Genomic DNA, 21,507 nt, shown 5'->3' on the forward strand with positions numbered 1-21,507 from the left:
GCGAGGGGGCGGTGGCGGGTGGCGGCGGCGGCGGCGGGTAGTTGGGACGGTGGGGCGTCGACGGGGCGAGGGGAGGTGGGGCAAGGGGGCGGCGAGGGGAGGGGGCGACGGGGCGAGGGGAGGTAGGGCTCGGCATTACTAACAATTTTTTTTATCTTTCTTCAAAACAACTAATGGCGCACTCTACGGCTGATGCGCCATTACTAGTTAGAAATACTAATGGCGCACTTTGCCTGGATGCGCCATTAGTATGTTTGGAAAAATGAAAAAAAAATGTTTCTAGCGGCGCACCTTGTGTCTGGTGCGCCATTAGTGTCTTCCACACTAATGGCGCATCACCACATGGTGCGCCGTTAGTATATAGTAGTGGCGCACCACTTCCCCGGTGCGCCATTAGTATCAATTTCATCTATAGCCCTTTTCCTAGTAGTGACCAATCTAAATATCATGAGCTAGATCTCCGCCAACCGTCCCGGAACATGTCGATGGCCAGATCGAGGAGGACCGGTCATGCAGTCTGTTGCCGTGATGCGAGAAGAGTACGAGGACGACCACCTTAATCACCACGGCAGTAGGCCCCCACGCTAGCACAATCCAGTCTGTCGCCGCCAGGCCGGGCCGGCACCGCCACAGTACCTAGCAGCCAACACACACACGCACACCCTACCCCTATGAGCACCTCCGAAAGACTGAACCGACATATATCTTAAAATTTACAAAGTCACCGTAGGCACCTCGTCTTCGACGAGAACGTCTCCTCCCACTGAATGCGCATCGCCGGAAATCCTTAAATAAATCCAGAAATAAATGCGAGCACGAGGATTTGAACCCCGATGGGTTTGGGATACCACAGTCCCTCTAACCATCAAACCATAGGTTGGTTTACATTACCCCTTCATAAAGGTGGTTTCAATTAGTAGAAAAATGTCCATTTTATTACCCAATTAAAGTTGGTGGTTCACATTACCCTTCGTCTATTTTTATGCTCCTTTCACCCCTTAAATAAACTCACACATGACGAAAGAACCCCTGGGTGGTTTTGTCTCCACTTGCTGCTGACATGGCACTGGTCAACTGTGGTTTTGACCTGCGGTGGGTCTCCCTTGTCAGGCGCAACTAAGATTGATGGGTGGGGCCTAGAGGAGGTGGGGCCCGCCTGCTAGGCCCGTCTCCTTCCTCCTACGCTCGCCCGCTCAAGTGGATAGGGGAGTTCTCTGGTGGGTAGAGTTGCGACGGGAGAGCAGTAATTGGCTCAATTTTGAGTGATGAAAGCCGGCAGCAATGGTGACCGTGATGTAGGAATTCGAGCACGGGAGCTCGAATGCTTCTGGCTAGGGCTCCTCGGAGGGGAAGGGAGAGGTGGGGGTACTAGGAGCTTGAGCAGGCAACTCTATCTCACCCCCGCAGCCTCACTCACAGGTCAAAACCATCGTTGACTAATGCCACGTCAGCTACAAATCATTGACTAATGGCACATCAGCTACAAATCAAGACAAACCACCCTTTTTTTTCTGGTATGGGTTTGTTTAGGATGTTAAAAGAGCAGAAAAATAGACGAGGAACTAATTAGTATAATAGCGTTTGCTATTTCTCAGTCAACAGTCTACGCGTGCCATGTGCAGAACACCGGGGAACTGATCAACAGCTGGCAACGGCGGCTGGCCAGTGGCCATGACATCGCCCGCGGAGGTGCAACCGCGGCGACATCAGCCCAACTATTAGAGCATCTCCAACGGCCGCACAAAAATTCCGCCCCAATAAACGTTACTGTAGCATTTTTAATGTACCAATATCAACTTTGTTTTGGCAGGCGCCAAAAACACGCGCCCAAAAAGCAAACAATGTAAATTGTGAAGCGCGCGCAATCCGGCGCCCAAAATATGCTGCGCGATAGCGTTTTTCAGCGCGCGCCCAAAAACTTTTAGCGCTACAGCTTCTGTTGGAGCTTTTAGCGCTACAGCTTCTGCTGGAGCTGCCCGGCGCCAAAAAACTAAACTTTTAGTGTGCGGAGCTCTTTTTGACGCCTGTTGGAGATGCTCTTAGTCTGAAACGGGGGTGGACGTGACTGAAACTTTTAATAAATTCCAGTCGCCAGACGAACAGTCTGCCCCCTAATTTATTTATGCCGAAATGTCCAACCTGCAGCTTACATTACTGAATGGTTACAACGCCAGATCTATGCTCAAACATCGGTCACATGATATCTTTGCTCATGACGCTGTAACTAGCGGTGCAAGAATGTAAGCATGGTCCGTATAACTGAGTTCATATCATTTCTGAAGGCGCGAAGCCATTTTACCGGCATTGGAGTTTCAACACTTCATCATGATGCCGCAGCAGTCACCTCCCCGATTCTCTTCAGGTCAAATATTTCAATCCAGTAACCATCAGGATCCTTGATGAATGCGATGCCTTTCATTTTCCCTGCAGCCAAATACTGTTTATTACATCGCTGCCCTAAGCATCGGTTAATGGATATTGAGGTACAAAGGAAACAAACACATCTCTGACCATATTGTTCTCCACGACTGTAAGAGCAACAAACAAGTTTACAAGAATGCAATCAACATCAGTAACTGATTTTATCCATCAGCTCTACTCTTACGCCCATAAATTGGGTTAAAAGCTTGAACAATTCAAGAGCAAAACTGAACTAGTTGACGAAATTCCGGTGCGTGTCTTTCAACTTGTGAAGCACATCTAGTGACTAGCAGCACCTATTCACTCAACTCCTAACGATGATCTAACATGAGCATGATACAGATGGTTGAAACAGGAGACGTAGATCACAGATCTAAAAAAGATTTGGCCAATTGTTTTGTGCTAAAGCATAGTGCCGCATTTCAAGACTCAATGTGCAGTACGGCAAACAAATCACAGAAGTCATCTTCCCGATGTGGGACATCAGCGATGATGCAAACGTCAATTAAGTGTAAATTCAGGCCAGAGGCTAACAATTTATCAAAATTACAAATGACAATTTCACACGATATTAATGAAATAGTGAGAACATGTAATGAGCTGGTTGTCTTCTGAAATAGGAAGGTGAAGGAAAGCTCAACAGCTCCATGGAAGTTCGAAATCAATCAACGGTTTGGAGATAACTCTAGATTGAAGCAATGTGTAAGGAGTGGGTATCAACAGAAAAATGATATATCACCCCTCCCAAACAAATATTTCACCATTTACTTTGTGAAAATTGAAATCACAATATAGACCATTCACTTGGAGATGATTAACCAAAGTAGCAGGCTGGCCATATAATTATATTAGAGAATTCATAGATTCTTTTGAATCAACTAAAGTTTCAACTCAAGTGTAACATCAAACGATATGTATCTTAAAAGCATATAGAATATATGAGCTATAGAGAAAAATAAATAACACGTGATTAAGATGTTGTACATACATATGTGCTGGCCACTGTGCTAGTGTGATTCAAAGCGTCTTTACATGGTTGAGACTAGAATACTCTCATTTACTTTACATGAAGATTGTATAGAATATCGATTTGTAATTTTAACATGTTGTAGTTTGCTTGTGCCAATTGGTTGAGCATAGAAGTAACATGACTGTCCTAATAGGTTGTACTTCTGCATGACAAAATTAGTTGGGTTCACCAATAATATGAGTGCCCCATACATATGGCTCTAATAGGTATCCTAGAAGTATAAATACTACATGCTCTCCTCCCCATTTAGCCCGTCCGCAACTTGCCACAATGCCATTGTTGTTGAGATTCAATCATGAAGTGGATACATATATTCCTTTCACATATAACTATTGAGTATTGAGATATTGGAGCATACCAAAATATTGTTTCTTTTGATAGGCTGGTCATAGATGAACATAGCCTATCAGAGTATATAAACCCAAGCATGGCTTAGTTTAGATGTCGTAAAGTGAGGTTTTGTTCGATTCGTCGTCATAATCACAGATGGTCAATGCTTCACTCCACTTAACCAATGACTTGAAGCAGAGTGGGAGGGGCCAACACCCCATTTACCTGACACAAGATGGACAAATTGTGTGGTTCTCCGGGGTGAAATGTCCAAGATGCTATAGTAGTGGATCTACAAGATGTTGCAATAGTGGAGTGATCCAAGGAGGCCTTGAGCCTGAAAGGTCGCTCAAGATTTCAAAGATGTTGATGCTAAGCAGGTCCTGGATGCCCCTCAAGATTGTAAACTATATGAAACACATGCCTTGAATTTTTCTGTTTAGATTGTTATTCGAGTAATACAGATAATGCTATGTGAAGTGCATCTAGAGAGTAGTAGCAACTATTACTCCACTCCTAACAAGAATTTAACACGGCATGATACAAATGGATATAAGCCTTTTAACTAAGTTTCTTGCTTTCTCCCTTAACGTTTGCCATGATTTATATTGAATTAACAATTCGGTATCAAGGCCATATGCAACACCAGTACGCCACATAATATTGACGATCTAAAAGGAGTAGGCAGCCTAGTTTTACCATCATCTGGTTTCTTCACAAACTCTACCCCAAGACTTTCGAAACGCTCGCATGCCTTGTAGACATCATCCACAGTTACCCCTATATGGCCTGAATAAAACAAGATATGAGCGTTGCAGCATCTAAGAGATTCATGGTGAGATTAAGCAAAAGCAGTGGTAATATTTTTACACAAGAATCTTTGTTGCACATACCGAACCCACGAGGGTCTGAGTTCCCATTATGGTACCCTTTGAATTCAGGATCACTTTCTGTGCCCCAGTTGCTACAGTGAAACCAGGAGTTTATCAATATATTAGTGGGCAATCGGCGCTACTGAGAAACAATCAAGGACAGTATTAAAGAATAACAAAACATACTGAGTGAGCTCGATCGTAGCCTTTTGCCCAAAAGTCCATCCAGTCCGCTGGACAGGATCAGCGGGGGCTGCAGACAAGTCCTATCGACAATGCCAAAAGGTAAAGAACCAGAGGAGTTAGCTGATTCGTGTAAACTGTCAAGTCAAGTGATTTATTGTTCCCCTAATCAAGCAACTCTTACCTCGTAACCAAGAAAATACAAACTGAATTTCATCTCAGGAAAATCCAACCTTTTCAGCAACCTGGTTTTGTTAACAAAACGTAAAAGAAACAACAAGCAGTTATTGTCGCACGACAGTGCAATATGGTTTTTGATGGACACTAATAGTGCAACTACATTTGAGACACTCTGCAAATTCCTATTTATTAGCATATCCATGAACCTCTCAGTCGCTAATCGTAGTCTGCTGTTTGTATACTTGAGAATTGATAACTTCAGTGCCTTTTTCTAAAATATAAACATGTGGTAAATTATAACAATTTGAAGCACATCCAGCAAGAGGCCAAAACTAAGGCCTTGAGCTTTCTGTTGTGCAGTAGAACTGAATTATAGAGCCTATTCCCTTCTGGTTCAGATCCTTGCTGCTCCAGGTACCAATTACGGAATTACCATATTTCCACGCAATTACATCCTTGCTTGCTAGGAGAAAATTCAAAGCATGGCTTGATATGCAATGATAATAGCTTTTCTTGAAAACCCGGAAATTTAATAGAACATTTACAGATTTCACTAAGGAAATCAATGACCCATGGATGTTCTTCTCACATGCACGACCACATTATCTGAAGGAAGACAAAAGAAAGAAAACTCACGACATGCCCATCACACGGGAGTAGAAGTCAAGGCTCACTTTTGGGTCCTTCACGCGGAACATCTGTAAGCAAAAAAAAAGAAGAGAGAAAAAAATTCATTATGGTAATAGCAACCGATTGGGACAACCTGAAATGCTGCTAGCAACAAGCTGCTCCACCAACTGTTCGACCAATTGCAGAGGAAATGAAGTTTCATGGCCTAGTACAATATAACACTAAAAAAATTCCTCAGTTTATTGAGGAGGATCCAAAGCACCCCTATCGAAAATACAAGCCCATGAAAGCCTTTGATGAGCTGCCTATGCTACACCCAAACACATAGTTTCCAGCATTAGGCAGGGTAACTCCATACCACAGGCGTTGAAATGAACATATGCAACAGGGAAAAGGCAGCAGCATATCGGGCCAAACAAAGAAGGATGACAAGTTAACTTTGCAGTTGCAAAACCAACAATGTTGCTCCTGCTCGAAATTATCACATCACATGGAACTAGCAACACCCATGACCCATCACTTAGTCCTCGGTAAGTGTTGTTTCCTCCCAATTTTACAGCCTGACATTATTACAAGCACCTACGGACCAGTGTTCGACAGATTGCCTCGGCCAAATCCGGCCACATAGCGACTTCCGCTCCACAAATCAAACCCGCAGAATCGCGAAACTGAATCCAGTAGCACACGTATACTGGCTGAATCCGCGGCTGAACGTAGTAGTGCGAAGCAAAGGGGAGGGAGTGGCTTACAGTCTGCTGCATGATGTAGCCCTTGGTGGCTGGGTCGGCCTCGGCCTGCAGGCCCGGGTTGTTGGCCGGCGCCTCCTTGGCCCCCGACGACGTCGACATGGCGGCGAACGCGGCCGGGTAGGACCGGCGAGCCCCGGCGAACCCCTGCAGAACCCCGATCAGAAACCGTGAGCGGAAGTGCGAACGGAACCCGCGAGAGCGCGCGACGATCGAGTGAGCGGGGAATCGCGGAGACCTTGGGCTGGGCGAGGCGGGGGGCGCGCGGCGCGGCGGAGGAGAGGCGGCGGAGGGCGCAGGAGGAGGAGAGGAGGGCGGAGCGGAGTGTGGCGGCGGCCATGCAGAGCGGTACGGCGGGATTATTTAGGGGAGAGGATTAGAGGAAAGGCTGGGCTGGTGAGCTGGCGTGCGGTGCGGTGTGCCGGTTCTGGACGGGTTCGCTGTGGGTCGGGTTCGCTGCGGCGTGCGCTGGCAGGTGCGACGCGCCACGTCTTCGCGGCTGGCGGGCCACGTGTTGGCGACCGGCGCCGGAGATCCGCTCGCCCGTCTTCCTCCCCTGCTCCGCCCCGCTCCCCTTCCCCCAGTCGAGTCTCCTCCGCTGCCGGGCATCGAGTCCTTCTCCCGCTTCCCAAGCCGCGTGCGTGGTTCTCACGGCCGGGGACCCCGATACCCCGCGGAGGAACTGGCGGTTGCTTCCCACGCGCGTCCCCTCCTGATCCCCTTCTTCCCAGTTGCCCGTTGCCGTGCCGCGCGATGGCGGCGCCGCCTTCCACCTCCTCGCCGTCCGGGGAGGTCCCCGTCGAGAGATCGCCCACTGACCTAACCGGCGGCGACGGCCAGGCGTCGCCCTCGAGGTATGCGTCCTCTCCCCATCTCTCCCTCTGTTCTCCCCTTTCCGGTTCGTAGCTTCAGCATGCACAATTCGATCATAGTAGAAGCCAAAATTCCGATCGGCGCAACCGCCCACGACTGGCCAGAGTTGACAAATTAAGAGTTACGGTTTCCAATTTAGCCTCAGCCTAGCTATGCTGATTGCCTGCACTGCTTTGGTAGTCGTCTCCTCGAACATGGTTACTGCTGATGCAGTGCAACTGGATGATCCGGTTCTCGGGCATCGCCTTGGTAAAATTATACATGTCTATAACAGGGACACACTTGCGTTTCACACTATAGATATATTATCTACCTATATATGCCTCGGATGCTTACGCAACTACTGTTTTGTGCACGTTTCTGTTTCCAGGGCCGAATTGCTTAGCATGGTGAAGAAACACTCGCATCTGATCGGGTGGACTGTCGTCGAGGCCGAGGACGATCCGGCCGACGTCGAGATGGATGATAAATTCTGGCATGAGATGCTTGATCTCTTCTTCGTGCGTGGTAGGGTCTCGAGGAGCAGGGAGGAGGACGACCTCGTCTTCTTTGTCAATAGCATGGTACCTTCTATAGGCCTGATGATTATCCCCTTATGTTATAGCATGATACGTTGTTGCCCTGTGCAATATGCATCTCACCGTTTGTTGCTGCTGGCTGTAGATGCAGAAGATGGAAGATCTGCCTCCCTTTTTCGTGCGGAGATGGGCTCCTGCGGTAATTGAAGCCACACTAAATCTACTTTACTTCACATTTTTTTTGGCTAATTCTTGAGGCTTCCTTGGTAGTGTAGATTCAGGAAAATTTTATAAAATTTATTCATTCTTTCTTCACTTTTTTTGTATTTATATGTTCTCTACTGTTGAGATAATTCAGTTGCAACCATAACAAGTGTACTCTGTATTCAGTTAGGCTAAGAGAGTTTGTTCCTATTGTTAAATCATACTGCTTTTTAAGGGAAAATGTTCCTATTGTTTTATTTGATTAACCCTATACACATAGCAAATTTATTCTAATTTGTTGTTCTTAGCTGCTGAAGGATCCTTTTTTGGGCACATGTTACATAATTTTCATATGTATAACTGTAATGAACATACAGTACTGGAAAAAAAATTGCGAGTTGCTTGACGACAATGTTCTAACCCATACCATTTATAGCTTTGTACTCCCTCTGTAAAGCAATATAAGATCGTTTAGATCACTATATTAGATCATATAGTGATCTAAACGATCTTATATTTCTTTACAGAGGGAGTATGCATGAACAGATGAACACTGAATACAGTGATTTTCATGTTTGTGAGGTGTAATTTTTAAGACTAGTGGCAATGGGGAAATCCATATCACTGTTCTTTATGTCTTATCTGGTTAACATGGTGTTAGTTGAGAACCCATGATAAGAACAAATACTTTCTGTTGATGGGCTAAATATGCTCCTTTTTTGGCAATTACCAGCTTGAAAAGCTCATCAATGCTAATTCAACCGAGGTTGATTGGGAACGTTCCTTCTATTTGAATTTAGTCGCTCACACGTCATATACTGTCACGGTGGCATTGTGCAGGTATGTTTCTGTGGCACTTTTGCTAAGATCTTACAAACTTTATATGCTCTGAACAATTAATTAGCTATAAGTATGCATAAGAACAACTAAAAACCTTTTCTGGTGATCTATTGAGGTGTCACGGCTGGTGTGCGAGACACCGGAGTAGAGACATATATTCAGGAGGCGCCACGTTATAGAAGAGCCGTAATAATGGTGGCGCAGAGTGCGTGTGTGTGTTCAGCGTGGATGTGGCCATGTATTGAGCTGTAGGGTATATGAGCCTATCTGTACCCAGAGAATGGTTAAGCTGCACAAATATAGAGAAATCTACCAATTATCCTTCTATGCTCTATTATTCCTCTTCTTCTCCAAGCCTTCGTGCGTGGTATCTTCATCATGTCTTGGCAGATCGCCAATGCAACGGGGTGCTACATGAAGTAAATCTTCTATTAATATAATACAGCACTTTTGGCCTGTTAGCTATAGTCAGTTAAAGAACTCCCCAGATTTGGTTCATAGTTTTTCACCCTTTATCAAAATCTGAGACGGTTGGCAAATAATGATTGTCATGTCATCTAATTCCGTGTTGAAACAGCATTCTCTGTTTCAACTAAATGTTGAGAAACGGGTCTGGGTTGGTGGTACAATCACACTTTTTTCATTAGCTGACTGAACAATTTGTGACCACAAATTTATCTTTCACCATGAGTTTGCGCTGGAATGTTAAAGGACTCACATATCTTAAGAGTGCCAGTAGTATCAATTGTCATGCACAACAAAACTTTCTTTTCATAACTGCCCTCAGTAATATTTAATGGCTGGTTATGTGCTTCTTATAATCTACTTCCACAGTATCAGCAATCTTCGCAATCGTGCAGACAAAAGCAAGCGGTTGCCTCCAATTTATAAGGTTTCGAAAACTGTATATGCATCCCCTAGCCGTGTAAATTTCCGCCTTGATCAAAGAAAGGTAATTTTTTTTGTGGTATCATCTTTTCAGAGAAACAGCCTTTCAATATAAATAATCTGTCGTAACTCATGTCTCTTTAATAGGCTGTAGAAACAGTACCTGCATATCCCAACATTTATTTCTCAGTTGATGACTTCGATGATCCTTTTGATGCTGTGGTGAGTTCTGATTTACTTCTCCCAAAAAAATACATAACATCGTGTTCTGGCAATACTTTGCAAATGTTGTAGATGCCTAGGGTTTTATCACTGATATTCCTTGGTTTTCCTTTAGATGGCTTTGACCATATACTTTCTAAGTTGACCATAAAGAGTAAAGTGATCTTGTAAATTTGAGCAGGTTTTGTCAGACCCAGAACACTGCTATTGTGTGATTCTCAATGCACATGATGGGGCGGCATTTCCTGAAGAAACCGGATCAAGCAATGTCAGTTCAAATATACAATCTGCGATCAACTCTGGGAGCATTGGAGAGAACCCACCAAAGGTTCACTCTCTTCCTAAATGAAGGTTTCTTTGTAACCTTTTTTAGATTCATTACATAAGCTAATATTGGTAGAGGAGTCCAAACTACCCCCTGAACTACGGTGGTGTGTATTGTTCAGGGGGGCGACCAGAGATCTTCTCTAATAGTTCCAACTAATTTACTAAATCCATCCCTGAACTGTACAACTGTTGTCTGTGCTCTGCCGTGTGAAGCAGCTTTCCCAGCCAACCCTTCTCTCTTCTCTCCTCTGTTTTGTTCTAACCTGCAGCTTCAGTGGGATCCCGCACACAGTAAGGCCAAGAGCCGCTTATAAGTACTGCAAACATCTCTCTCTGCTCCCTATTCTTTTTTGTTTTATTGATCTATACTTAAACTGCTCTCTGCATGCCTGCATTACTTGCCAGTAACACCTTGCCCTTTAGGAAGAAATCCATATTACTCTGTGATGTAACTCTCCAAAAACCATTTACACTTAACATCAAACATACCGGTGCACTCCTCATCCTTCTCAAAAGGAATCCTGGATTTCACACTGATTTGGTTACGTGGAGCTTACTGTGATTTCAATTGCAGAGAACTCTCTTCTCGGGTTATGTCAGCTATCAAAATGTCCGTGAAGCTTATGATGGTTAGTCTTTCGTACATTTAGTTTATTTACTGGGAAACTATTGCATTTGTGGTGCTATTATCAAGTATTGTTTTCTGCAAGTATTTTGTTCTCTGCAACTAAGCATGATTCAGTCTTTAGTAATACTACTTCTAACTAGCTGACACTTTGCTCAACCTAGATAGGTGATGTCCTGTTTGAGATTTTAATGGATTTTATTATTTTCTAACGTATACTTCTCCTAATATTATCAGCTGGCAGATCCAAATTCGGGAGCTTCCTCTCACTTGGGCAGGACAATACGAAACTCGATAAACTTTTCATGAGGGGCCCTGAAGGACGTGGGGAAGTTGAAGTTGCTGTTTCTGGGATTGCAGGTTTTCTATGATCTGTCTGTTCTCTGCAAGCCGTATCACTTATTGGTGCAATCTAGTTTACAATTTCCTTCGTTGTGACCAATAACAAACTTTATACACAACCCTCAAATATGCCCATGCACTTTTGGTTTTGCTGTAGCTCTACTGCAAGTTGTTGACTTGTCACACTGAAATGGATTTTTCTTTCTGAATTAGATCAGAGCCGTGAGAGGTCAAAGAAAGATGCAGGAGATAACTTCCGGGTTCTTGTTCGTAAGGCGGCTTCTGCTGCATCAAAGTTAGCAGAGCAGGCCTTCGAGGCTGCATCTGCCAACAAACGATCGGATGATAAACTTCTTCCTCTCAAGTGCTGTTTGATGTCAGTATCTCTTCCTTGGGACTTCATTGCTCATGACCTGTTGCACAAGGTAAGGTCTTCGCTGTTACTCCTGGATAATGTCCGAACTGTGTTGATGTTTAAAATTGTTGGGAAGTAGTCTCATCCCTTTTTTAACTTATTTTCCTCATATCGCAGACATGTATTTTAAATTAAGCTGTTACTGAGTGAGATTATTGCTCGTGTAATTGTATTTTATATTTCCTTGTATTGCTGAATTAATTTGGTCATATTTTTGATGTGATTAGACTGAATGTAATATTCACAATCTGGTACACATTCACACTGACATATTCTGCCGATGTACCAGGAAACACCGCCTTTGGACTTCTGATGCTGCAAGTCCACCCTCACCTAAAGGGGTAGGGCTTGGACATGAAACTTCTGCCAATGTAACGAGGAAACTTCCTGTGCACAATCTCTACCGTTCATAGAGGTTGCGCAGAAGTTTGTGGCTTGATATGTTGTAGGCTCAGATGGCGCATGAGGAGGGATGGAGGTACCCAAGAAACTGGGATGCGTTGTGCGTTGTGTACTTTGTTAGACCAAACTGGTAGTGTTTGAGCCTGTCGCTGTGCCGCAGACTACTACTGTAGATGACTAGGGCATGTAAATATTGAGTGGTTCTTCCTGAGGAAAAAGTATCAAGTGCTCCTTCCATAGTTTTTTATGCTGTTGATTGAAAAGTTGTGCCGTTTAGTCCACTATAAGCATAATATCATTGAAGCTTTGTGTTGAATATCGTCGTGCAGGCCCTGGTTTGTCATTGAGACTGGATTTCGTGAATGCTACCTTACGTGCTTTTGCTTTTGGCAAGCTAATATTCAAGCTTCGGCGGGCCCATGTAGCATCGGGAGCGTTTGTTCTTCACGGAAAATGCCATTGGCAGCGATCAGTGAACTCAAAAGCACGTTTCGTCCAAAAGATAAACAATTCAGTAACCCTCTTATTGTCTCGCCAAATACCCAGATAAAAATAGAGACAACAGATACTTGATTTAAATCTGATACACATTCATACAAAGTCATCGTCTCATAGATGGTGGCGACAGACTATGAACTAATATTCCATGAAGACATGTCATGCTATACATATGCACTCCAAGTTCATTATTGAAATTAAGATGCTGCAATTTTGTACTTTTGGACTTCGCTACTAATTGAATGTCAGATTTTTTACCGTCGCAAATCAAAGATTTTTCATGGCAATTATAGTTGTCGTGATGATGCCAAATTTCTTTAGCAAGCATAGCAAATCCTTGGCGTGTTCAGTTTTTTGTCAGAATTTGACATGCTTGCCAAAAAAAATTACTATCATCATGATAACTTATAATTGCCATGAAAAACGTTTGGTTTAACACGATTAAAAATCTCACATCATATTTCTATATATTTTCTGTGCTGTTTTCTTATATAATACGCACCTCTTTGTCCGGAAATACTTGTCGAAGGAATAGATGTATCTAGATGTATTTTAGTTCTACATATTTTCATTTTTATCCATTTCTGCGACAAATAATCCGTACGGAAGGAGTACATAATTAACTGGATCTGGCCGGACCTACTATTCTACCGGTTGTACGAAATTGGACGAACTGTTCAAGTCGAGCCAGGCGGACAAGGTCGCGGACGAGGACACGGAGGAACAGTACAAGGATGCGTAGGCTGGCATGGTCTAGAGCAAGGTCCTCTGCTCCCTGGATTGCCTGCACATGGATCGAAAACCAAAATTTGAACAGAAACAATGTGAATGAGACATGTTGTGTACCTTCTATAACTGTAGAAGCATGCAGTGTTTTTTGTATTTTCTACTATGTCTTTTATGTTCTTGAGAGAATTTGTTTATTTATATATCTGTCATATGATATAAACACGCGGAACCATGATTAGTAAAAGGATTGTGTGAAACTAGTGGCGACGAGTAAAATTCATCGAAACATATTAACATGGATCATGTTTTGAAGGCCTCATCCAGATGAACACGTCAGTGATGACATGTCGCTAATCAATTTTGAAATCAAATTTATAAATTAATGTGATAATATCAACGGCTAAGCACGAACACAAGATTTCAGAAGGAGAAAAAATCTTGGCGTAAAAATTTCGTAATATTTTGGAATTCCCTTTTTAACGTCCTCCAAATCGACTTTTGGAAGGAAGAGTGGACTTACCGAAGAGGAGAAAGGAGTACTTATTTTCTGTACTTACATGGCTTAGGTGCTGGGTATGCGTAAGCTTGAGGTGCGTCTTCTCCGACCACCACCAGCGGCCACGCACATAGCAGCATGGCCGCGAGCAACAGGGCTGGGAGCAAGCCACTTCCCCACCTCGACATGTCGCCAGATCAATCTCCCGAGCTCGATTGAGCTTTCTCCTCGTGCCAGAGGCAAAGTGTTGGCTGTTTTATTATTGCTCGGCGGACGGGCAAACGGCGAGCCTATTTATAGTACACACATGTACCTCTCCGGCGGTGAGGCAGCTGTCAGTGAAAACGCCTGCGTGAGCGGCAGGGTAGCGACAAGTCAGCCGGTCAATCAAAGCCAGCTGCGCGCATCCACGCTCATTTGTTTACTAGTGGTGCAAGATCAGTTCGACGACTCCTCCTCCCCCTCCCTTCCCCTCGCGTCGTCCCTGGGGTTCCAAACCCTAGCTCCGCCGCCTTCCCCTTTCCCCTCCCTTCCTCTCTCGCCGCCGCCTGAGGTCGTCGCCGGGCAAGCCTGGGGTGCCGCCAAGGAAGATGGCGACGGGGCCCTGGCTGCCTTGCCTCTGTTGCGGGGTGGCGCATTCTTCGGGGCGGTGGCCCTGGTCGGAGTAGTGTCACTTGTTCTGCGGCAGGCGGTGGCGCGGGCGTGGGCCGGCGATCCTGGCCGTGCGGAAGGCGGGTGAACCAGAGGACAAGAGCCTTGGTGCAACGACAAATATGGCGGTCGGAGGTGCCAGATCTGGCCGCCCCTGCCTCCCCTATTCCTAGGGGAGCTTCACCCCTACCGAACGAGAGCCTTGGTGTAACAACAGTTGCGGCTTCGTTGCGGGCCGCCGGATCTCGCGTCGTTGGGGTGTTGGAGGCGGGGACTCGAAGGCCAGGAGAAATTCTAGGTCGGCCCCACCGGTCTTGGCGGCGCCGACGGTCGAGGGCGCTGCTCCCCTCCTTGAAGGCGCCGTTCAGGTCAGATCCTCCGTCCCCCTTCCCTCTAGTCTCCGGGGTGAAAACCACAACTCAGTTGGGCGGCCGCGGCACCCTTGGCTTCGCGTCCTTCCTGAAGGCGCTGCTTTTGGGAGCTAGGTGGGCATTGGGCTTCTCAGCGATGTGGCGGGTGTGCAGCGGCGGTGGCAGATGGTCTTTTAAGTCTGCGGCGAGATCCTCGGTGGCACCTTGCATTCAGGAGCTCTTCGGGCAGAGGAGGTGTCCCTTGCCTAATCTAGGGCGGGAGGGGATCGGGTTCCCCTCCGGTGGCTCATCTCAGCGTGCCGTGAGAGCTTAAGCTCCATTTTCGATCAAGGCCTTCGGTTCTCAATGCCTTCAGGAACACTATGCTACTGCTCTTCTTCGTCTGTTTTGACATCTCTTTCTCATATGTGTGCAGTTTGTGGGATTTGGTGGTGCGCTGCTCTAGGTGAGCATTCTGTGGCTAGTTGGGTGAGCTCAGTTTTCTTTCCATATGCAGCCCGCTGGTGTTCTTTCTCCCAGGTTCTAGGGTGAACTGCTCCATTGTCAACGGTGTGGCGCCTTCAAGCCAGGCGAGGAGGCAGGGGCCTTCTTTGACATTGGAGCTGGGAGGACATGGCATATCGGGGCCGCTTGTGATTGGCGATGATGTGCCCTTCTTCGCTCTCGGAAATGTTGCTCCTATGTTGGCATTCTCCTACTTCCCTGGCGACCTGTTTGCGACTGAGGACCTACACAGTCTTCGAGCTGCGTGTCTTCATGTTTGATCCTATTTAGCTTGGTGTGTATGAGGCTTGTGAGCTGCTTTCTAGTGCCTATATATCTTGTGGTTTTTATGCTTTCTTGTGTTGGTTTCGAATTTGTAATCCTAATCGGTTGATGGCTTTGTTAATTCAGAGTCGGGCTCTTTTTTAGTCTTCGTCCTATGAACCCTGACGTTGCATCATGGTTTGCACCACTATTCGTGCTAGATGATCGAATGACAGTTGATGCATTCGCTCAGAAATGACTCATATCGTAGTCAGATTCTGTTTCTTCTTTCTGAGAGCTAACCAGTACTCTCTCCGTTCCATAATATAGTGCATATAGATTTTTTATGAAGTAAAACCTCACAAACTTTAACCAAGTTTGTAAAGAAAGAACATTTACATCTAGGATGCCAAATATATTTCATTATATTCAACATAACATGTAATTTCATATTTTATATATTTGATATTGTATATATAAATAATTTTTTTATAAACTTGTCAAAATTTACAAGGTATGACTTTTTAAAAAAAATCTACATAATTATGGAACTGGGTAAGGCCTAGCTTGCAGGCTGTCGACAGGGTAAATGACGCAACGACAAACTCGAGGACCGACTTCCAAGTCTACTCTGAGAACATATCTATCGGACAAAGAACAGACCAGAGTAGTTCAAGCTCCCTTGGCATCTATGGATTCAAATCTCCCGGGAAGTGAAATACTTGCAACTGGCCGGGTTTGGAGTCGGAGGTCTTCAGCGTTTTACCAGAGAGTAGCCTAGTGTGTTGGAGTTCGCTTGCATGGATGTTCGCATCTATTACTAGCCTCTTTAAAATCACTTTTCTTCTTTCTACAAAAATATGGTACACCATTGGTGTATTCTTGAAAAAACTATATGACCCCTCAAACACCCGCTGACGCGTCCACGGGCAGTGACCGATCAATCCTCAAATTAGCACCCCCGCAAAAAAAAAATCCTCAAATTAGCACAACTACATCTGGACACCCTATACTAGATTTTTAAATCCATACAAAAGCATGCAAAGGAAAAAAAAAACTTACATACTACATAGATCACATAGCTACTCCTCGTCGGAGATATCGACTATCTCCGTGCCCGGCTCCGGGTACATGGGCCGCAGCTGCAACTAGGCGCCTCCGGTCGCTGCGCTCCGGCCTTCTCCTCTATCTTCGTGTCAAGTTTGGCGAAGAGCGTGTCGGTCTCTGCCTGCTCCTGTGAGAGGAACTGCCGGTTGGTCTCAACATAGGCCTCATCCTGGATGGACTTCAGGATGGTCTGCTGCTTTGCCATCTCTGCGGCTTGGGTGATGGCGAACTCCGCCTCTCCTTCTCCATGTTGAACCCTAGAGCAGGCTGCTCTGCTTCGTCCTCCACCGGATCCGCCACCTTCATCGGCTCTCACAGCTGCTCTCCCTCCTCCTTCCCCGGCTGCTATTACTCCTCCTCCACCACCTGCTCCTGGAGGAAGCCCAGCAGCGATGCAGGCGGCATGCCTAGCCTGGATCTCCTCCGTGATCTTCCTCCGGCGCTCCGGCATGAGCATAGCGTAGGTGGTGATCTTCTGCTGGACAATGGCGATGCCGGAGAGCGTGGGAGAGCGGGGGAGAGGAGGCGGATGGGCCCGGGTTGCAGCGCAGAGAGGAAGGAGGTGGATGGGTTAGGGTTGGGGACACCGCCGATTTAAATAACCGGATTTGGTCTCGGGAGGCAAGTTGGAGCGACGTTCACACCACGGTGACAGAGGAGGCGTCTGTCGGACCATCGGGTTCCCGGGCGATTCCGCGTGAGACCACATCATTAGTCCTACGTGGCGGACACGCCCGGGGGTCTCCATATCCGCCCCATATAGGACGGAGGGATTATTTGGAATAAGTTATAGCTAGTTCCTGCTGATCAGCATGATACGGTCTGTGTGCATAGAGTTGAGAGTAGAAGCGAGCGTCTTGTTGTGATCAACATGTTATGCATCTCCAAGCTATCTAGAGCTAGTTCTCATACGATTAAAAGAAGTGAAGAAACGGACGTAGAGTTTCTACACTCAACAGCAAATGCTCCTGGTATGAATAGTAACATAAAAAAAATTCAAAACATTCTGAATTTTTTTTGTGGTATACTTTCACAAATGTTTGTTGTGCATGCAAAATTTCATCGCAAAATCACATTGGTAGAAGACGTGGTAAAATAAACAAAATTGATACTCTGAAAATGTTACTTACAAAAGCATTTTTGAGCTCTGATTTTGTTTTTTTGGCACAACTTCCACCAATGTGATTTCGTGATGAAATTTTGCATGCACAACAAACATTTGTGAAAGCATGTCACAAAAAAATTTCAGATTTTTTTTGATTTTTTTGACTTCACTGTTCACACCAAATGCTCCTGGGTGTAGAAAGGTACTTTCGGTGAACAAACCATCCACTGAATTTATACACATCCAAGTGGTCAGCAGATTCGTTTTCTTTTTTTTTTCTTGTGAGAGCTAACTAGTCAAGACATAAGATTAATTACTGGGTGGGGCCTAGCTTGCAGGCTACCGACTGGGCAAATAGTGAGACTGAGTAAATGACGACGCGACACACTCGAGGACCGACTTCCAAGTCCACTCTCAGAACGTACCTATCGGACAAAGAATGCTGCTACATCAAAACACCACAAGCAACGACTTCCAAGTCCACTCTCATAATAACCACCTGAACACAATCCAACGAGGAAATGAAAAGTAGTAAGAATGACTTGCGGATTCACCTGATCCAAAGAGGGTCTAACTTCAGTGGGAAGGAAATGAAATTACAAATTCATCACTTACCTTGCAATGCACAGCAGCACAATGAATAAAGTGATACATTAATTCAGTATATAATATAGTTGTAGATGTTAAGCTATATGACAACTGGACAAGACAGAAGTCTTTAGGCCAGTGTTTCTCTTAAGGGTCTGCAACTTACGGGAGTATTGGGCCCAAAGATGTTGACAGTCTTGAATTATCTAATTCTTGAAAGGAAAATGACCCTGTAAATCACCAAATTATGCAGGGTCACCGTCAATGCAATGGCACATCTGCACTATATGAAAAATCAACAGGAAAGTAGCATCAGTCAAATAAGGAGGCGGTACAGGACAAATAGCTGTGAACTATGAAAGCACTAGTCGTCGGGGATGGACGGAGATGGCAGCTTGGCTCCCGGAACAATATGCCCCCGGTGTGAACATTAAAATTGTTAAGAATGTTTAGCAAAAAAAATTATTGTACATGCACATGTGCACATGGGAAGGATCGAAAAACAGAGAGCTAAGGCCGAACTTCAGATTTATTCTAATTCCACTTTACTTCAGATTTTTTTGGCTAATTCTTGAGGCTTCCTTGGTAGTGTAGATTCAAGAAAATTTTATAAAATTTATTCATTCTTTCTTCTAGCCTATTCAAACTTGTTTGGGACTAAAGACTTTGTTGTTGTTGTTGTTGTTGTTATTGTTGTTGTTGTTCATTCTTTCTTCACCTTTTTTGTATTTGTATGTTCTCTACTGTTGAGTTAATTTAGTTGCAACGATAACAAGTGTGCTCTGTATTCAGTTAGGCTGACACAGTTTGTTCCTATTGTTAAATCATACCGCTTTTTAACGGAAAATGTCCTATTGTTTTATTTGATTAACCCGATATACATAGCAAATTTATTCTACTTTGTTGTTCTTAACTGCTGAAGGATCCTTTTTTGGGTACATGTTACATAATTTTCATATGCATAACTGGTAGGAGCTAGGGCTCTACCGGGTCTAGGCCGGAGATTGTAAGGGAAGGAGGGAGGCGGGCGAGGCTTGGACCGCGGCGGCCAGCGTGCTGGAGCCATCTCGCGCGGACGAAGAGGCGGCGGCGATGCAAGAGGCGGCGGCTAGGTTAGGGTTCCGGCTCCTCTGGGAGCCGGGCAATAGAAATAGTCTTATATATTGCTTAATTTTCAAAAGAGTCTTACAGCTGTTTATATAACCACGATGTTAACAAAAATAAGATAACTTGTGGGCTAAGCCCCTAACTAAACCTGCCCAGTGGGCCTCCTCTGGGTATAAGTTACCCCGGTCATAACATCTCTTCCCGCCTGCGCAAACAGCTCGTCCTAGAACTGGAAGTCGGGCTAGTGTTGGCAGAACTCATCGCACTGCTCCCAAGTGGCCTCCTCCTCCGGAAGGCCATCCCACTGGATCAACAAGTACCACACCCCGCGACGTAGCTGGGCCTGCAACACCTTCACTGGTCTCGGAAGGAGGCGCCCGTCGGAGGTCGGAGGAAGCGCGGGTGTGGCCGCCGGTGGCTCCCCACGGAAACGCTTCAGCAACCCCACATGGAAGACGTCGTGGATGCGAGCACCGGCCGGAAGCTGAAGGCGGTAGGCCACCTTCCCGATGCGCTCCAATACGGCAAATGGCCCGGCATAGCGAGGGCCCAGCTTGCGGTTCACGCGTGGGTCCAGGGACCGCGTAGAGCGGTGAAGAAGACGCAGCCACACCCAATCACACACCGCGAGCTCCGCCTCGCGATGGTGGCCGTCCTCGTAGTGCTTGGCCAGCTGTTGGGACTGAATGAGGCGTTGCCGTACCTACGCAAGCATCTCGTCACGGCTGCGAAGAAGATCGCCCGCCGCCTCCGTCCGAGCCATCGCCGAGTCAACCGGCAGGATAGGCGGGGGCGGTCAGCCGTACACCACCTCGAATGGCATGGCGCACAAGGTGGAGTGATAGGAGGTGTTGTAGCAGTACTCCGCCCATGCGAGCTAATCCACCCAAGTGCGAGGACGATCACCTATGGCACAATGCAAATAGATGGCAATCACCTTGTTGACCACCTCAGATTGGCCGTCCGTCTGAGGGTGGAAGGCCATGCTTAGGCGGAGCTTCACGCCCGCCATTCAGAAGAGATCACTCCAGACATTCCCCATGAACACCGGGTCCCGATCGCTGACGATCGAAGAGGGAAACCCGTGGAGGCGGACGATGCCGTTGAAGAAGGCACATGCCACGGACGCGACAGTGTAGGGATGGCCGAGCGCGATGAAGTGAGCATACTTGGAGAAGCGGCTGACCACCGTGAGGATGACGGACTTGCCGCCCACCTTGGGAAGGCCCTCGATGAAGTCCATGGAGATATCAGCCTAGACCTGAGAGGGCAAATCCAAGGGTTGTAGCAGACCAGCCGGCCGTAGTGTCTCCGTCTTGTTGCGCTGGCACGTCACACAAGACCACACCCAGTCTTGGACCAGGGCCCGATCACCGGGGATGTAGAAGTCGGCGCAGAGAGAATGGAGGGTTTTTTGCACACCCTCGTGGCCGGCCGAGTGTGCCAGTAGCAGAACCTGGTGACGGAGGTCGTCGTGGTCCGGCACGAAGATACGAAGCCCATGCAGGAGCAAGCCATCCGCTAGGCGCCACGGCTCCTCCAGGTCGCCAGCAGCAAGTCACTACCGAAGGAGCTGAGCGTCCGGCGCGGCCGCGGTGGCCCGACGGATGTCGGCAAAGAGGGCGAAAGAGTGCCCCGAGCGGATGCAGAGCGTCGCCCCATCGGAGTCGCCGACGGTTGCGTCGTTGTCGGTGTCACAGCGAGATAGGGCGTTGGCCACGGTGTTAAGGCGGCCCGGACGATACTCGATGGTGAAGTCGAAGCCGAAGAGCTTGCTGACCCACTGATGCTGCAGCACGGTAGACATCCTCTCGTCCAATAAGAACTTGAGGCTGTAGTGATCCGTGCGAATTCGGAATGACCGTCCCGAAAGATAGGGCCGCCAATGGCTCACCACCTGCACCAAGCCAACGAGCACCCGCTCATAAGCCGCGAGCTTAAGATGGCACGCGGCGAAGGGCCTGCCGAAGAACGCGAGAGGTCCATCGCCCTGATGAAGAACGGCGCCGAACCCCACATCGGAGGCGTCGCAGTCCACGACGAACGGTCAGTCGAAGTCA

At 46.6% G+C, this 21,507-nt stretch overlaps 2 protein-coding genes and 1 long non-coding RNA gene across 3 annotated transcripts; 1 reads left to right on the top strand and 2 right to left on the bottom strand.

Moving 5' to 3' along the window:
* Window positions 1-2,039: 2,039 nt before the first annotated feature.
* Window positions 2,040-6,789, bottom strand: LOC119353045 (lactoylglutathione lyase-like). The gene is made up of 8 exons (XM_037619622.1): window positions 6,631-6,789; window positions 6,396-6,539; window positions 5,653-5,714; window positions 5,021-5,081; window positions 4,840-4,919; window positions 4,675-4,745; window positions 4,481-4,570; window positions 2,040-2,424 (listed from the first exon to the last, which is right to left on the bottom strand). Exons 1-8 carry the CDS (start codon window positions 6,730-6,732, stop codon window positions 2,324-2,326), a joined length of 711 nt encoding a protein of 236 aa, XP_037475519.1. The 5' UTR covers window positions 6,733-6,789; the 3' UTR covers window positions 2,040-2,323.
* A 122-nt stretch (window positions 6,790-6,911) lies between these two features.
* Window positions 6,912-12,364, top strand: LOC119353044 (uncharacterized protein KIAA0930 homolog). Its single transcript, XM_037619621.1, has 11 exons — window positions 6,912-7,246; window positions 7,636-7,828; window positions 7,929-7,982; window positions 8,721-8,827; window positions 9,662-9,779; window positions 9,863-9,937; window positions 10,119-10,265; window positions 10,839-10,893; window positions 11,127-11,249; window positions 11,445-11,656; window positions 11,936-12,364. The coding sequence occupies exons 1-11, from the start codon at window positions 7,146-7,148 to the stop codon at window positions 11,957-11,959; spliced, it is 1,209 nt and encodes a 402-aa protein (XP_037475518.1). The 5' UTR covers window positions 6,912-7,145; the 3' UTR covers window positions 11,960-12,364.
* Window positions 12,365-12,597: 233 nt separating this feature from the next.
* Window positions 12,598-14,015, bottom strand: LOC119358806. The gene is made up of 2 exons (XR_005172303.1): window positions 13,833-14,015; window positions 12,598-13,330 (listed from the first exon to the last, which is right to left on the bottom strand). It is a non-coding gene; the product is annotated as an uncharacterized LOC119358806 (long non-coding RNA).
* Window positions 14,016-21,507: the final 7,492 nt, after the last annotated feature.

Source organism: Triticum dicoccoides, chromosome 2A (assembly GCF_002162155.2).
Source record: "Triticum dicoccoides isolate Atlit2015 ecotype Zavitan chromosome 2A, WEW_v2.0, whole genome shotgun sequence".
In the NCBI taxonomy this organism is placed as follows: Eukaryota; Viridiplantae; Streptophyta; class Magnoliopsida; order Poales; family Poaceae; genus Triticum; species Triticum dicoccoides.

What these genes read in the sequence shown, in the direction of transcription:
- LOC119353045 (XM_037619622.1), bottom strand. Translation starts at nt 6,732, where the DNA reads ATGGCCGCCGCCACACTCCGCTCCGCCCTCCTCTCCTCCTCCTGCGCC. An exon ending in CTCAGACCCTCGTGGGTTCG is followed by an intron (nt 4,571 to 4,674) that starts GTATGTGCAACA and finishes TGTTTTATTCAG; the next exon opens with GCCATATAGGGGTAACTGTG. An exon ending in TGTGAAGAAACCAGATGATG is followed by an intron (nt 2,425 to 4,480) that starts GTAAAACTAGGC and finishes ATTTGGCTGCAG; the next exon opens with GGAAAATGAAAGGCATCGCA.
- LOC119353044 (XM_037619621.1), top strand. Translation starts at nt 7,146, where the DNA reads ATGGCGGCGCCGCCTTCCACCTCCTCGCCGTCCGGGGAGGTCCCCGTC. An exon ending in TCTTCTTTGTCAATAGCATG is followed by an intron (nt 7,829 to 7,928) that starts GTACCTTCTATA and finishes TGCTGGCTGTAG; the next exon opens with ATGCAGAAGATGGAAGATCT. An exon ending in TGCTGTTTCTGGGATTGCAG is followed by an intron (nt 11,250 to 11,444) that starts GTTTTCTATGAT and finishes TTTCTGAATTAG; the next exon opens with ATCAGAGCCGTGAGAGGTCA.